The 17,575-nt window shown below is 40.2% G+C and overlaps 1 protein-coding gene across 2 annotated transcripts in view; it reads left to right on the top strand.

The window, feature by feature from the left end:
• GAREM1 (GRB2 associated regulator of MAPK1 subtype 1) overlaps positions 1-17,575 on the top strand; it is a 519,813-nt gene that overhangs the window by 219,299 nt on the left and 282,939 nt on the right. Inside the window, exon 2 of one of the 2 annotated variants that reach the window (XM_086965694.1) lies at positions 634-774. In XM_086965694.1, coding sequence (XP_086821820.1) covers positions 634-774 — 141 coding nt within the window. Of the gene's footprint in view, positions 1-633; positions 775-17,575 lie in introns of those variants that run through there. The other variant, XM_086965695.1, reaches the window with a different exon arrangement.

Raw genomic sequence — 17,575 nt, 5'->3', positions numbered from 1 at the left:
AGAAGATATGTCTAGATACAAGTCCTAGGCAAAATGAAAAATGCATCTTATCTTAATGGACTCTTAGAGTCTAACTAGTAATGTTGAAGATTTCCCCATCCTGGAGATCCCAGTACCCCTGTTATCTGTAATTCCAAAGAGGGGGAAATACTTGCACATCTCCATTGTCACTCGTTATGAGAGTCCCAGTTTGCAGATTGGATACAAGAAAACAACCAAACACTGTGGGTCAAGGTGGTATTGGGAAGGAATTACTCACAATGGAAATATTTTCTGGTGGTCTAAAAAAAATAACGTGTATTTCTCTACTGTACATTCCCCCTGTACTAATTCATTTGGATCTCCCACCCAGTGCAGATTTATATAAGGAAATCTGGGACTTGCCTGGGTTTCTGTTATGGCTTCCGCAGATATTGATACATCTATAAATAAAGGGAATCTAATGAAATGATAGGAGGAAGTGTATGATAACTAGGTTTTCAACTAGCAAAATAGGTATGTGAATATCCCCATTGCTAACTGTATATTTTGATAGTGACCAAGACCTGTGTCCTACGGCTTGGTCTTCTGTGCAAAATTAAAGGCTTCTGTTGTCTTACCTTGTTCCTTATCGACACTCCTTCTGTTTTTCAGGAGAATGTATAGAAGGTCTACGAGAGAATGACTACCTTTTGCTTCACTCCTGCCGGCAGTGGACCACCATCACCGCTCATAGTCTGGAAGAGGGACATTATGTAATTGGACCAAAGATAGAAATCCCTGTTCATTATGGTGGTAAGTGACTGTATCAAACACTGCTCTTCTCAGGTTGTATGAATGTGTCCAAATTCATTATTGAGTTGTCTGAAGACGAAAACTCTGTGCCTATCGCAGCATGTTGTTCACTGTCCCCCTAAGCAAAACAGTTTAAAGGGTTTTGCAATCTTGAGGTTTAAACAGAACCCCTGTGCAGTGAGAGGTCATGAAAATGTTCTATTAAAAAATGAATCCTCCAAGATCCTGATTACGAGTTGGCTGCTGCATTCCCATATGTGTGGCAACTGGAAATAATGAGTTTTATGATAAAAATATTGCACCCCCAGATACATTTCAGCAGGTCAAACCTGCAGATAATATTCGGGGGAAACCTGCCCTGTATATACCAGGACATGAAGAGTTTGGTGCAGTAATCAAAAAACCCTGCATGTTATTCCTCATTTTGGTGACGAAAAACATCTATTTTTATTGCACCCAATGAATTCCGACCCGGTGGTATTAGATTTTACTGGGTACAGTATATATCACACCAATTACCAGCCAACCCACAAAGTGGACCTTAAATTGTCTATTGGACTGTAGTACACAATGCAGGTAAACTTGTCTTGCGGTCTTATTATGGCAAGCAACAGTTTCAGTATTTTGTTTTTAAATAATTCGTTTTTTTCTCATGTGATGGCAATTGATATTTAATAGATATCTTTCATAGCATTAAATAATGGGAACAAAAGTAAGTTATTTTTATTGTAATGATGCTTTCTTCGGATTGAATCTTGGTTGGTTAAGTAAAGTCAGTAATCACTTTCCTACTTTACTTTTATCATTGAAACATAAAAGATAACCACTCTGGCATGTTTATGCAAATGAAAAATAATTGCTTGATTTCATAATGTACTCTTAAACCTAAAGCAAATCAAAAGTAAATAACGTGATTTGTCTGTAATGAATAAACAGCATCAATTAAAATACTAGACTTCCTGAATTTAAAACACTCTATATATGAATCATGTTACTAATTTGAAAGTGAACAATTCACAGAGGAATGTACAAAGGTAGTGGTATAAAAACACAGCAGTAAAACCTGCAATACAGTAAATGTAGAAGATGGCAACGCAACAGTGTAGCAATTCGAAATGCAACAATATAAATGCAATAATGGAATACTTGTATTAAGTGTATTCGGTGCAGCATATTTTTTACCGTTTAGCACAATATGAGTGGCCCAGGGTGCCATTAGGTTTAGGTTTTGTTGTAAAATGTTAGTGTATTGCAATTAAGGTGAATTACATTTATGCATGCTTTCAGATTAAAAAAGACTATATATCTATCTGGGGTTGATGCATAGCAAGGCATAGAGCATGACTAGATTTTCCACATCTGTGTCGTTGGCCTATTACAGTCAATGTATGTCAGCCTAACATGCGAACAGCATCCCACATGAGCTGCCCTGATTAACTGTCCCTTGTGATATTATAAGTGCAGTCTTTTATGCCTCGTGGATTCGATTTAAAGGACTCGAGTTGATGTGTATGCTTTCACTTGTAAGTAATGTCTCATCTTGCATAGCAGACCGGCGCTACAGACAGAGCTCTTAGTCCTCATTCATGAAATTCAATATCAAATCTTAATGAGTAAGTGTGATTGAGGTACCGCTAACGAGATGCATGTATGTGCGCCATTAGTGCTGTCTTATCAGGGCAGTTGTTGGAAAAAGGGAATTTTTCTAAGTAGTGTGTCCTGGTCTTTGGCGCAGGTGCTGACAAATCTATAGCTGTGGTCGCTTCCTTCTTATGTTTTTCCCTACATGGACTGGTAATGTATTTTTGTGCTGGAAATGTAATAGTTTATTCCAGCCCCTTGTATTGATGAAGGATAGATCTTTTCTATGCTTCAGCTTGCTCTCCCTTGTCTCTGAGAATGTGGTGAATGGAGTCAAGGTGGAAGCTATGTCAATAGCCCTTGCAGATTTAAGTTTATCTCTTGTAGGGCAAAAAGCTAAGATGCTCGTTCCCGCCAACTTAAGTGTTGATCCATCAAGGTCTCTGCTGCCCTTCTAGTCTGTAATACAGTGATGTAAACGTGTGTTGTTTTCTTCTGCCCCATGCTTCGCATGACTTGTAGTTCTTTACTCCTCTCCCTCTCTACTCTTATGTGCATGTAAAAAACATTTGAATTGACCTCTGCAGATGTCATTTAAACACCATTCTTCTCTGTGGAGAAGCATGGACTGTCCTATTCATGTTTCAAACTGTATGGTAGTAGAATGGGTGATTTTTGAGAAGTGTGTTGTACACTTCAGCTGAGCGTTTTTTTAAATTCCAGCATGGGAACATTTTTGCATGAACCAGGATCTCTCCTCACAGCTAACATTATGAAACTGTCTGTCACATTCATATAACCGACACACAGGCAGACTATTATTACAATGGTTTCAGAAGGCATTGAGGATTATCACACACAATTTTCAATTTAAATTCACGTTTTTTTCTAGGTGCCATAAGATCATATCAGAACAAGTTTTTTCTCATTATTTATGTTCACACCATCAAGCTTCTCCATGTAAAACTCATACATTTTTCTGGTGTCTATGCTTGAAAGCAAGGACAGTTTGTAGATATATATGCAGTTGATCAATTACAATTGATACTGAAGTTGCAATCAAGCCAGCATGCCTTCTGTGTCTGTCCCTGTTTACCTGTAGCAGGTTTGAAATTACATTTTGTCTTTGTTTTTGCCAGAGAGGCATTCACAAGACCAGGATAGCAAAGGCAGAGGAATATTACTAATAATCACGGAAGGGCCCGTAGATGACTCGACGATTGCTGCAGTCTATACTCTGTGAAGTTCCCAGTTGTGGGCCACAATCTAAGTGGGAAGATCATGTCCCAAGAAGGGTAAACACAGTTATCCTCAATGAGGAGAGGACAGCCAGCACCTTCTCTGGCATGCCACTTTCCTTATCTGTGCTTTCTGAGTGTTTTCACCTGCAGCTGTGAAGCACGGGTACAGGCTAGTGGCGTCATTGCTGCTGCTCTGAGGCCTAAGAGTGTCTTGTGAAGAGGAGGAATCACAGGCTCTGTTCCTCTGTTGTTGCTCATCTGCTGCAACTAGAATAGCCAGGAGCTGCTTCTGCATGTAAAAAAGTGTTGTTGGAGGCTGCCAGAAGCACAGCAGCCCCCGGGAAAGTTTAAAAAAAAAAAAAAAACACGTACGTCTCTGAGGTCATTAAATGCATGACCCTAAGATAATTTACCAGTTTTTTTTTATAACACTGAGCTGGAGCGGTGCGCTTTTCAGTTCAGCTGAAGTATGAGGGACCCCTTGTGGTTGGTTCTATGGCTGCATTTTGTGGCCTGAAGAGTGTTAAAGACTCAAACATGCTTAATTTGTTTGGATTAAAAATGCTTTATTTCAAAACAAATCTGGTAATAATTATTATGCATTTTCATGTGTGTATTTAGAAGGATTGTTTTGTAATATGGTTATTGATAAATTATTGTGGCAACTTTTTGAAAAAGTAAAAAGGCGGGATCCTAAGCGGGGAGATAACAGGTATCAAACAAAAGGAGGCACGGGGAATCCTTCCTTTTGGAATGAGAGCCCTCACACACCCAGCCTGCTGGGTGTCATCCTTCATCATCGGGCATGCTTCTCGTCGGGTCGGCGTTGCAGTACCCGACGGGCACCCTATGAAGGGGCTCTTTGGCGGAGATCTTTTATTCCTTGCCGTTTGGTGCAGTGGGTGTAAGGGGCCTTTAGAGTGTAGAAGAGCAGAAGTGGAGAGCAAGTAGACCTAGTGAGTTAAAACAGGGAATTGGAAGAGTCAGGAAAAATAATTTTAATGATCCTGCCTCCCACCCTGGTTAAAAACGAATGGCGACTGTTGCGGACTGCATAAGATTGAGAGCCATAATCTGCAATATCATTGCAGAGAGTCGCAATTGTCACCTAAAGTCCCTTTAACCTTTGTTTTTTCAATGAAAATACAGCCCTTTTCGTCCATTAGCCTGCTGTTGTCATTCATATTTTGGTCTGCCTCCTACAGCTTGGGGTTCCCCTGTGGCTGCTCTTCTAACAATAAAGGCTGACTTATTGGATTTCATAAGCTTCTGAGTTTGCTCTAAACTTTTCATTGGCTTTGAAACACTCTTTCAAAAGCGTATGCCCAAGAAGACTAAATTAAAGCAAAGTACTGTCATGAGATATCCAGATGCATATGTTTTTGGCTACACGATCAGTATTGAGTACACTTAGACGCATTCTGTGTCAGCTGTGCTTGATGTGGGACTAGCCAAGTCCTGACGTTTTACTTGTCCATTGTGATTTAAAGAGATCAACATGGTATGAGGCTTAATCTTTTATGAGATCATGTTCTACCACAAAATCCACAATGACACCTTTGACTTTGTGGGTTGCATACCTCCTTTGAACTGATATCATAAAAAGGAATCTGTTGAGCTAGCCATTAAAAGTATTGGCCTCTTGCTATGGAAATCTGTGTAAAATACTTTTCCTTTTTGACTAGTCCCACGCGTGATTAACTGCCACATTTAATGAGGGACCTTCCTCTCACCAATGCTCTTCACTGTTGATCCTGTTTCACAGGTATGCGGTCTGCATCTGTGCATGTGGGCTGTAAAGTTGACTTCTTGGTGATTTCATACTTGGTTTGTCCTGTTTGTATAAACTTTAACGTGTAGAATGGTGTCTGTAGCATGGAGTTAGTTGTTTTAATTAAATGTTATTTTATTTGTGCATTTTATAGAGGACAGTTAGTCTCTTTGCAGATAATTCATGATAACAACATAACTGAAACAAGGCACAACATAATTGGGCAGAGGCCACAGTTCGGCAACCAGAGGCGACTGAGATGAGAGAAAGCGGTAACGAGGAAAGAGTAGGGCTGAGGGAGAATGTGATGAAGAAAGATTGATTTGTAAGAGACGTACAAGAGTTCATGTGCATTACAAGAAACTAGCAATTTGTATGGAAAGGGCAAAGAATTGTTAGGGGGGTTAATGGGTGAGCAAATGGTGATGGCTAGCGAGGAAAGAAAGCCTAGATATACTAGTTGAAAGAGAGGTAAAACAGTGATTTATAGTGTTTTATCTGAATGGAACCGGCTAAACCTTCCATATTGTAGGACTACTCCAGAGAAAAATGCTGCATCTGCAGAATGGTGCATCCTTTTTATTTTTGACCGAGGTCTTAAAATGTTTTTTTTCCTGAGAACTTATCGCTCCTGAAGATATTCAAGGTGGAGTCTAAGTATTTGGGTTCTTCAATGTAAAGGAACTTGAATTTTATTTTCACCTCCAAAAGGAGCCAATGTATGTTTTGTGGTGATAGATATGGTCAGATTGCTTTTGCCCAGGACTAACCTGAAACCTGGCACCTTACAAGTGTGTCAGTTTCTTAGTTGAGAGATGACCAAGGGTGTCCTACAGTCCCTCAAATAATGCCAATGTACACTTTCATTTTTTCTCATGTGTTGTGGCTGAATCAAAAATTCACATCCATCTCTAGGAACCTAAGGCAATGTTTAAATCTGTGTTCTATGTCCTTCTTAGTCCCAATACCAAAATTAAATTCTTTACATTTGCTTTTTATTCTTTTTCGAGTGGCTCTGACATTACAACATATACTTACGTGTGACAGCAGCTTTAGTCCTTCATGTATATATTTAAATGTTGGCTACTTAGTGTATTCCAATTGTACAGTAATTTCACACGTTCAAATAGTATTGTATTTTGTGCATACATTCTGTACACTACTGCAGAGGGTAGATCCTTGGGGACCTATTGAGCGAGTTGGGACCAATTCACCTATTGGTTACAAGAAATGCCCAGGTATCCAAGCTATGATGATTTCATTTGTGGGTGGAAGAAGCACAAACTCTTTAATTTATATTTTTTTTTAAAAGCTTGCCAGACAGATTTGATTTGTGAATACTGGCGAAGAGCCAACAGTGACTACAAAAAGTATGCATCATTGGGGTTTTGGGCTTGGAATATTGTCCTGATGAATGAGCCAGTCATGGTGTGCCACAGCAGAGGTAACAAGATTCAAGAGGGAGTGATGTCTAGCTTCAGGTGTGCAGATGTACCAGAGTGAGAAATGTCAGTTCTTGCGGGAGGTGAAGGAGATAGGTCTTAAGTTTTACAAAGTGTTTTATGCCTCAAAACGTGTGCATATACTAGAGGGGAGCCTGTGATGGTGAGGTAGTATTTCTTTGTTACATAGGTCTCTAGTGTATTCCTATGAACCCAAGGACACCATAGGTATTCAAAGTAGGTACAGGAGAGCTAGATCCACACCTGATGTTCAGACTTGCCTCTGATTGTCATTCTGGACCTACGCTTAACACTCCTAATGAAGACCCTAGCCAAGGAAGAGTAAAAGGGCAAGAAAAAGTATTTCGCGCCGGTTCATAAAATAACTAGAATCTCTCCCTTCTTTAAAACAGTTCTAGAGAGCTAGGCTAGAAGGATGCACTAACTAACCCAGGATCGCTTGGGCTCCAAATGATTTAAAAAAGTTGAGACTTTAAAACAGAGCAGAGAAGGGACTACACTTTACTTGCCAGAAACGTTTTGATACGAGCAGGGCCACTGAAATTATGTGATTGTGCGTCTAGGGCGAATTATGCATGATTATAGATTTGCCACATAATCTATCATCTGCCACATAATCTGAAGATTTTAACAAAAATCAAATTTTGTTTCTAGCTCACACGGTTCAAAAATTACTAAAAATGCAGCAACACGTGCTCCAGCGCGGTGGTAGGCCCTGGTCAAAACTTGACTGGTCAGATTTTTGTTGCTTATTGCTACATTTCGGTGTTGAAGTGGTACTTATGAGGTGCAACAAACACCCTTGCGGTGTTACCAAGTTTAACAATGACGAAATAATGGAGTAATACGGTTACAAAATGTGCCACCTTATGCTGCACAATTTGCCTTTTTGCCGCATAATTTACTCAACCCTGCCGCATAATTTGTCCCTCTCTTGCACTGGACCCTGGATATGAGCTGCTTCAGTGTACCCTTTTCACCCTCACTCATGCTTAAGAATTCATCTGCCTGGGTCTGTTGTGTCTGGTGTTGCTCGTACTATCTCGGCGTTTTTCTACATGTTGATTGTATTTGAATTCATCTCCTGATAACCTAGGGTCTTATTTTCATCATGCAGAAAAACGACTATTCCCACGGGAAACCGGTATTTAATCCTAGCCAAAGCAATGTTTCCTGGTGCTGATTTATCTATTGCGAAGTGTTTTATAATAAAAATAATAAAAATAATAATAATAACAACTTTGAAACGCCGATCAACAAGAATCATTCAACTGTGCACGGATTCTGAAATGAATGTAGAGATGGGATACATTGTTAGCGTCGCTCCCTTCATGGTTAACATGTTAATGAGTGAAATTAGTCACCTTAGTAACAGAAGACATCTTGTAAGTAGCGTTTGTCCTTGGCAGGGAGCGTCCCACACAGCAGTTGTCTGTTGTGCAAGTTTATTTCTGTGTGTGGGGGAGAAAGCGGAAATAATCTCGTGGCTCCATATATGATCAGATGCTATTGATCCCGCTGGAGTTTTGTACTTCTTATTGTTAGTTTGAACAAGCCAAGGTCTACAGTGCGACAGGGAGCTCCGGCCTCCAGATGGCCCATACCTTTAAAGTTCATATTAAAATTACCATAAAAAAGACGTTCTTATTAGAGATGGAAGCGTATAATAAGGTACGTCTAGAAATCAAAGTCAGCCCAGGCAAAAATATTCAAATCCGGCCTGGGACTAGAGGAGAGTGGGCCCCTGGGGTCATGGCGGCCCACCCTGCTCTGAAAAAAACCTTTAGTCTTCTGCCTACAGGGAAATCCCAGAAAGATGGTTTGATGCTGTGAATTGGATCACCCAAGCTCCACCATAAAATCCACACTAGAAAAGCGGACCCTGTATTACTCCAGACCTATAGAGGTGGACGAGCCGCTGTAGGGTCGAGACAGATGCCTGGCAGTGACTCGGCTTCAGGTCCTCGGAGACCCTCGAGCCTACCACGAGCCAAGCTTTAATGCACCTTCTGCCTACCTTAGCTAACCTCATGCCCCAAAAAAGTAATGGCAAACAATTAACTTAAATGTGAAACATGAGAGAGAAAGAGATACTTCTATAGTGGATGAATTGCATAATTGGAAACCAGAAAACCTGCAATCAATCCCGATTTTGCTGCCCGAGCAAACTATGTGATGCTATGCAAATATTGCATTTCACCGTCCATCCTCATTCTTCAGTATCACGTAAGAAAGCACCTTGTTATCCGAGGTCATGTTTTGCTCTGCACAAATTGCTGCTGTTTTGGATTCTCCATCGCTAATAATAGCCGATGTCTCGTATAGGACACAGAGCACAACTGATTTGCCTCTTAGTTCACTTAATGGCAGTGTCATTAGTGCAGGAAGGGGCATGAATGTTTCGAAGTTCATGCATGAAAATGATCACTTTTAATAGAAACCTCTCAAAGTAGTGACATAATATGATGTATTGAGTTGAAATACAGTGGCGGCTCCTCCACTGAGGCTGAGGAGCATCACCCCACTGCTTTTCAGCAGTGGAAAAACGGAAAAATAAAATGTTAACGTATCATTATCATTTTATTTTTCCTTACTGAGGCAGTTATCGGGGTAGGGAGTGCTGGACTGGGCGGTCTCACAGCCAGCAGGGGAAGGAGTGGTTCATGTAAGTGTGCATGACGGTTTGGCCGGCCGTCTTGGGCCGGCCAAAAAGTCATGCACACTTAGCATGTTTTCCACCGTCCTGTAATGCACAGCCTGGGTGGACAACATGCCCAGGCTTCCAGTCCCTGTCTGAGTGCCTGACCAGTCACAACGCTGCTATCATGGTGAGAAGCAGCATCCTGATTGCCTTAGGGGAGCCTGGGTGCTTCCTGCTTCCGGAGTAGAAACTACGGTGGAGGAGAGAAGGCGGCCCTGCAGAGGAGGTATGTGGGATTTTTATTATGTATTTTGACATCCCTCCAACACACCCTCTGCATACCACCCCTGTTCTGTACCAGCCGCCGCTGTTGAAATATTTTATATATTAAAGAAATATATATATTTTTTTACTTTTGAAGAGACCATCATATTTTTGCATGTTGTTTGTAGCACGATTTACATGCCAAACATTTTTACGGTTGGGCTCGTGCAAAGGCTCTTAGAGCCACACCAGAACCCTGGCATGATTCTTCCTGTTAATTTGTTGGCTCGCCAACCTCTAAAATCTAAACATATCTTGACTAGTTTAGGTGCCCCTTTCCTGTTGTTTTGCTTGAATAGACTGCGCCTTTTGCAGGAGAGCTGTTAGGAGGTGTGCTGGCAAAAATAGCTCCACTTTATATGATTTCTCCAATGCCTTTGTCTCATGGTTGTTTAATACTTTTTGTGTCAGTCAAACATGTTTAAATATGGAAGACCACAACACTTTCTTGACATACCTTAAATAGCATCAAAAATACCTATATGTCGTTTTAAGGTTAATCACTGTTGTGAAGCACAGTAACTCTAAGCTCACTTGATGCTTTTATTCTTATTTTCTGTGACTAAACAACTACTAGTATCATACTTATTTGCTGTGACTAAACAACTACTAGTATCATAAAGTACCCAATTCTCAAAGTTGCAGGCAAACTAGAGAATTCAGTGTTTTTTCCAATACTAAGTCGCAACCTTATCTGGACTTCAACTGTGGTTTAATTGAATTTCTGAACGTGTCAAGGCGCTGTGTGTGAGTATGTTTATATGTATGTGTGTGTGTGTGTGTGTGTGTGTGCGTATGGGTGTGTGTGTGTGTGTGTGTGTGTGTCTATATATGTATATATATATTACCTACTGGCGGTCGCCAGTAGGTAGTTATAGTTAGGATTTCTTTCAATGTTAAATCTCAAAATTCTATTTGGAATAACTTTGGCGCCGGTTGACGAATCTGCCTGAAAAATTCCTCAAAATGGCCTCATCGAGCTCCGGTTCTTCCCTGAAAGTTTGGGGGGGATGCGTCAAGCGGGGGCCGAGATAAAAGGGGGTCCCAAAACACGTTTTCCCCATGTTAATTTCCATAGGGCGGTCGACCTCACTTTTAGCCCGAACGGCTGAATGGATTTACACCAAACTTGGCAACATTGTAGGGACTGGTAGCCTGATGTGCCTTTGCTATGTCTCAAGATATGTGCTCCAGTGGATTTTGAGTAATTTAGGTTAAAAAAAATATATATATCTATAAGCGCGCCCCGGTACTCGATCCGGGGAGCGCTCCGGGCGCGACACGCGACTTGCGTGCAGAAAGCTGATTGGTTCTTGGGTGTCTGTAAACATTCGAAACAGTCCGGAGCGGCCACCATCTTGTGTCTCGGTAGGATCGAGACACAAGAGGTGGCCAAAACAAAGGGGGAATTGACCATAAGGGGGCAGGGTAGACCCCCCCTGACCCCCTAGGTTTGATGTGGGGGCTATAAAAGGGTCCCGCTGGGCAAAAAAAATATTTTTTTTTCGATTTGCGCGGGGGGAGCGCCCGGTACACGCACCGGGGAGCGCACCGGGGAGAAAAGAGAATGGCAGAGTTTAAAAATGTAAGTCATTTTATATAAATATAAATGGGAGGTAGTTCTGAAAAGAACTGTTTTTTTTCTTTTTGTTGTTTTATATATTTTTGTTGTTTTTTGGAACATTTTTTATTTTTTTGATTTTCAGAACAATTTTATATTTTTTTGTAGTTTTTCTGGGGTGAAACAAAAAACAGGGAATTCAAAACAGCTGAACTGGAGCAAAAAAAAAAATTAAGGTTGCTTGCTGCAGTGATGGTTGTCTGCAGCTCGATTGAGTAAAGTGATGCTCTGCTCACCATAAGATATAGTTTTGTTGCAATATATGCAAACAAATTTAAATTTGGAAAACTTTGTTTGAACATTAGGGACTATCTCCCTAGCCTCTTCACCGGATGGAGTGGGTTGGTTGGAGGTGCTGGAAGTAGAAGGTTGGGGAGGGTTCAAGGTCAGTTGCCTGACTTCTGCTCTTGAATAATTGTTTGGGTGCTTCCTCTGCATGTGCCTTATCGTCGTGGGGTTCCCAAACGAATATTTTTTATTTGGGTTCCCTCTTGACAGTTCTTGGTCACAGATGAGGCTAGTGACCTTTGCTGCATTTACTTTCTTGGCACCCCTTGGCATTTTGAAAAACTCCCAAATAAAATGTTCTTTGGGTTTGTATAGGGGAGTGTCCTCAGGCAGATATTGTTGCCTCTCCTCCAGCTCCTCTTCGTCCTCCTCTTCTTCATGACCACCAATGTGGTCTTGTGGTGGTCTTTGTGGTGGTGGTGGAGGTGGTGGTGGTCCAGATGCACCTGCAGCTGCTACTACTGAAGCCATTTCTCACAGAATGCAGGTCGTCTTCACTCAAACAACAAAGTGAAAATGAGGAAAAAAGGTGGGGTCTTTCATCATTTGGAAAACAAAACTGTTGTGAACCAATCAAAAGTGTTATTTTCAGGTAACATGACCCGACGTGCTTACGCTGCGCGCCCAGGGGCGCGTCGCGTAAGCGCGTCGAATGCTTCAGGGTGCGTTTACGCCGTGCGTATGACGCGGACTCGGCTACGCGATACGTCACGATCATGTTTTCGTTCGCGACATTGACGCTAACGGGACGCTTTCCGGTTCGCGCACCGGGGCGCTTCAAACGAGTACGCTCTCCGGGGCGCTCACCGGGGCGCACACCGGGAGCGCTCCAAGGCAAAAAAAAATTTAAAAAAATAAATAAATAAAAAAAAAAATGGGAAAAATTGTAGGGACTGGTAGCCCGATGTGCCTTTGCTATAGTCAAGTGGTTTTTACGAAAATTAACTTTCAAAAAAATATATATTGTGCTACATTGGGCTATATATATGTTGGAGCCCAAATGTAGCCCAATGTAGCCCAAAGATGGCCACCAGAGACAAAAAAAACAAATGTAGCCCAAATATCAGCCATATGTAGCCCAACTATAGCCCAATGATAGAATGTACCAGAGTGTTCTAAAGAACAACTAGAGCGTTAACAGTCTTACTTATAAAGTGAGACTTGTAGTTAGGAATTAGCATTTAAAAAACCTATGAAATTCACTGAAAAAAACATAGGTTTCACACCAGTTATAGTTAGGAATTAGCATTTAAAAAACCTATTAAATTCACTGAAAAAACCATAGGTTTCACACCAGTTATAGTTACCTGGAAATTTTACTGACATAAAACCATTGAAATTTCACGTTATAGTTAGTTGGACTCACTATAACTTGCGCGCCTGCAATGCACTGCTGATGACGTCACATATTACATCACTCATGACATCCGTTAACACACCGACAGTCTTACAAAAGTTACTCACACACATACTCACACATGCAAATAAACTATTGAACATCTATTTATTTGCATATACAGCTATATACACACTAGCACCTTACTTCTAAGGAAACTTACACATACTTACTCTCTTAAACAATCACTTAGAGAAACACATACTTATTTAAACAGGAACTCTTTCAATCTCTCACTCTCACATATACTCACTTATATACATCAATACTCACATATACTAGATTAAAACATATGTAGTTACTCATAAAGACACTAGTGAGACAGTCATTCACTCACTAACACACACATTTACACACTCTTCCACCCATACAGTCCTGCACATATGCTGTCTTCAAAACACATACAAACAGTGAGTCAGTCATTGATGCATCTGTGTGCTAAGTAACACCTCCACCAAACCATACAGACGCTCATACTGAGACTAAAAAAAACATCTAATAACCCATGTACATACACATGTAGCTACTCACCAACCCATGCAGCTACTTATACACAAAGTGAAACACTAATACATATATTTAAAAATTTAAACATTACTCACTAATATTTATTTTTCAGAAAGACACACATTCACTGGATGGTGTCATCAGTGATGTCATGAGTGATGTCACTGACCATGTCATGAGTGATGTAGTATGTGACGTCATCAGCAGTGCATTGCAGGCGCACAAGTTATAGTGAGTCCAACTAACTATAACGTGGAATTTCAATGGTTTTATGCCAGTAAAATTTCCAGGTAACTATAACTGGTGTGAAACCTATGGTTTTTTCAGTGAATATATATATATATATATATATATATAGTGTTTATTTATACTTTTATAATTATTAAATCCTCCTTTTCTATATATTGCACACTGATACTAGACTGTAGGAAGTAATGGTAGTTCAGAGTTCCATTGAAAAACTGTTTTAGCTTTCCTTCATTTTGGTGCATGAAACTTAAAAAAAAAAAAAATGTTTATCCAATTCGGGTCCTGCATTGAAGGTTTTGCGCAGAACTGTCAAGGGGAGAAATTAAAGTAGTGGATCAAAAAATTACCTTTAAACCATGAAGCAAACTTTGCGGTCTGCTATAGAAAGAAAAGGCTGAATGGAGCTACACCAAATTTGATTGAATGATGGAGCTTCTTTTTGCCATCATCTATCTCCGGTTTGCAGACCCATATTCTGGTCCACCAACGTAAGCCCTCTGATTGGCTGGCTCAGACTTGTTGTGTTTGTTGCAATTACAGGATGCAGGGCTTGGTCTCTTATCCTGAATATTATAAAAGTGGAGTAATTAGAAGGCCCTCAGATGGTGTGGGGGACCTAAAAAGTAAAACAAATATATATATATATATATACATAAGGTGCCACTACAAACACCCCATTTGAGTGCCTGAGTGCTCAGCAGGGGATAACTGTCCTCGGGCGGGTGGGCTACAGGGCCTAGCCATTGGTAACACCATGTGGCAGAGCAGATTGGTTATGGTCCATTTCTATGTGCTACAATATTAGAATTGGATAAATGCACAGCGATTTGTTACCTCTCAAAGTGCAACAGTTAGTCGTTTTTTTGGTGCACCATAAGGTGGCGTCGAGGGTCCTGCGACGTCAAAATACACAGCACTGATGTGGCACTAGAGGATCTCTAGTGTCATCCCTTACCGGGCACACAAATATTTGTCTTCCAACACAAAGAAGACTTTCAATCCAGTGTTTCAATTGTTCATGAAATTTATTTTATATTAGTAGAAGAATTTATCATCATCATTTCATGTTGTTCGTTCAATATGATTCTCATGTTTTTAAATCAGACATTGTCATAATAAGGAATCCAATGCATTTCGGGCATTATATAGCATGCCCTTCATCAGGGAAATAGACACTGTAAAACAAGGAATAATAAAATCATATCATCAAAAAGGTTCTGTGTGAGTCTTATTAACATCAATCATGACATAAACAATTCAAGGTCTGCTTGATATGTGCTTATAAGTCAATATGAACTGTGTGTGAATCACATGCTGTGGTTAGTATTAGTGAAAAAACAGAAAGAATCTTCTCAAAGAAAAATACTCTAACTCACATGGCTGGGTCTCTAACAATACTTGTAGTTCTGCAAATCAAAAATGAAGCAGTGTTACAAAAACAGCCTCAAATGGTGGGGCAGTTCATAAGGCAAAAACATGCTAACAACCAGGCTGGTGGTCTATAAAGTCCCTCACAACTAACCTTGTTCAAGAATAGGCGCGCGATTACGTCCTTCTCTCCTCGTACTCCGCGATGGCTCAATGAAATGCCGATCGCGTTCACCTATTTAACCTGGATTCTGGTCATGTGACGAGTCACATGGCATGGCCATAGAAGAAAGACTCATTATCGAGGGTAGCGAACCAGAGTATGCTATCTTAAGTAATACCCGAGTCACTGATCTAAATGTTGGTTATCATGATGGGTGGCCTGGAGAGCCGGTTGCGAAAAAATTCTAGAAAATGTTGAAAAGGATATGTATAAGCTAACGAGATTTAAAAAATTAGGTTAAAAAATGGAAAATGATTAGAAAGAAATACCGGGAATCGAACTAATCACTACTGGGATGTTAGATGAGCTGTTCTATGGTTAGTGCTATTGTAGAAAGTGAAGAAATGGAAGAGAATGTAAGAAGTGTAAGTGTCAGATGTGTATATGAACTCACATAGTATACACAAGGAACAGTCAGGGGAGCAATTAATTATAGGTAACATGCAAATTCAATTCTTTCATTTAACCCCAATGGTTTCTGGCAGGATAAATTTTGTATCCAATAGTTCTCTTTCTGCAGAAGGTATTTGGAATTGTCTCTGCCTTCTATATTCTGGACCGTTTCAAGGATGATGAATTTGATCTGGGAGATGTTATGATGTTCTTCAACAAAATGGGAGGATAATGCAGATTTCATATTTTTCAAACGAATGTTGGACTTGTGTTCAGTTAGACGTACTTTGATTCGACGTTCCGTCTTACCAACATACATTTTGCCACAAGGACATCTGATTCCATAGATGACATTACTCGATTCACAGGTGGCATTTACCTTTAGTTTGATGGGGTAACCTTTTGAAGGATGACAGAATGTGTTACCACGGATTACGTTGTTGCAACTTCCACAGTTAAGGCAAGGTTTCGTACCAGAGAATTTCGTTGCAGGTGTTGAGGTTGTACATATTTTGTGTTGAAGAATTTCTCCAAGATTCTTTGATCTAGTGTAAGCAAAGATGGGAGGTTGATTAAACGACTGTTTGAAATCGGGTTCAAGATTGAGTATGGACCAATGTTTTAAAATGGTTTGTTTGTATTTCCTGCTGGATGTAGAATATCTAGATACCACCACTGTACGTGTTTGTTCAGATTTAGTTTTGATGGTTAGAAGTTTCTCTCTATCCAATGTTTCAACCTTTTTCTTTGATTCCTCTAGTAGAGATTCAGGGTAACCTCTATCCAAGAATTTCTTTTTGACTTCTCTTAGTTTGACACCTAATGCATTTTCATCTGAGGTAATTCTCTTTACTCTTGCCATTTGTGAAAACGGCAGGTTGTTAATCAAATCAGAAAAACTAGTTATGTGCACTGCAGATGTTTGCAGTTTATACACCAGCATACCCCATGACATGGGTTTAGAGGCAATAGAGTCTGCTCTTTTAAACACAGATCTTGATCAACAATTTCAAACTTTCCTCATGGAGCTGATGTGTTTTATTCTATATCACAGCTATTTCAAGGTCAATGAAGCTTGGTACCAACAATTAACCGGCATGGCTATGGGCAATTCGGCAGCACCCTCGTATGCCAACATATTCATGCAGTGGTATGAAAATCAACATATCTTTTTGAATACAGAATGGTCTCGCAATCTTAAAACAATGATCAGATACATTGATGACCTTTTCATTCTTTGGTCTAACACAGAGGAGAAACTAATAACGGAACTCACTAAATTCAACAATCTGGACGCACAAATCCAACTGACATGGACCACATCAGAAACTGCAGTAAATTTCTTGGATGTTAAAGTCACTAGAACTCCAACAGGGTTTAAAACAGATGTTTACACCAAACCAACGGACAGGAACAACATGTTGTTATACTCGAGTTTTCATCAACCCAACTTGATTAACAACCTGCCGTTTTCACAAATGGCAAGAGTAAAGAGAATTACCTCAGATGAAAATGCATTAGGTGTCAAACTAAGAGAAGTCAAAAAGAAATTCTTGGATAGAGGTTACCCTGAGTCTCTACTAGAGGAATCAAAGAAAAAGGTTGAAACATTGGATAGAGAGAAACTTCTAACCATCAAAACTAAATCTGAACAAACACGTACAGTGGTGGTATCTAGATATTCTACATCCAGCAGGAAATACAAACAAACCATTTTAAAACATTGGTCCATACT

This window comes from Lissotriton vulgaris, chromosome 4_1, assembly GCF_964263255.1.
Source record: "Lissotriton vulgaris chromosome 4_1, aLisVul1.2, whole genome shotgun sequence".
NCBI classification, from domain to species: domain Eukaryota; kingdom Metazoa; phylum Chordata; class Amphibia; order Caudata; family Salamandridae; genus Lissotriton; species Lissotriton vulgaris.
This window is presented reverse-complemented; position numbering and strand designations above follow the sequence as displayed.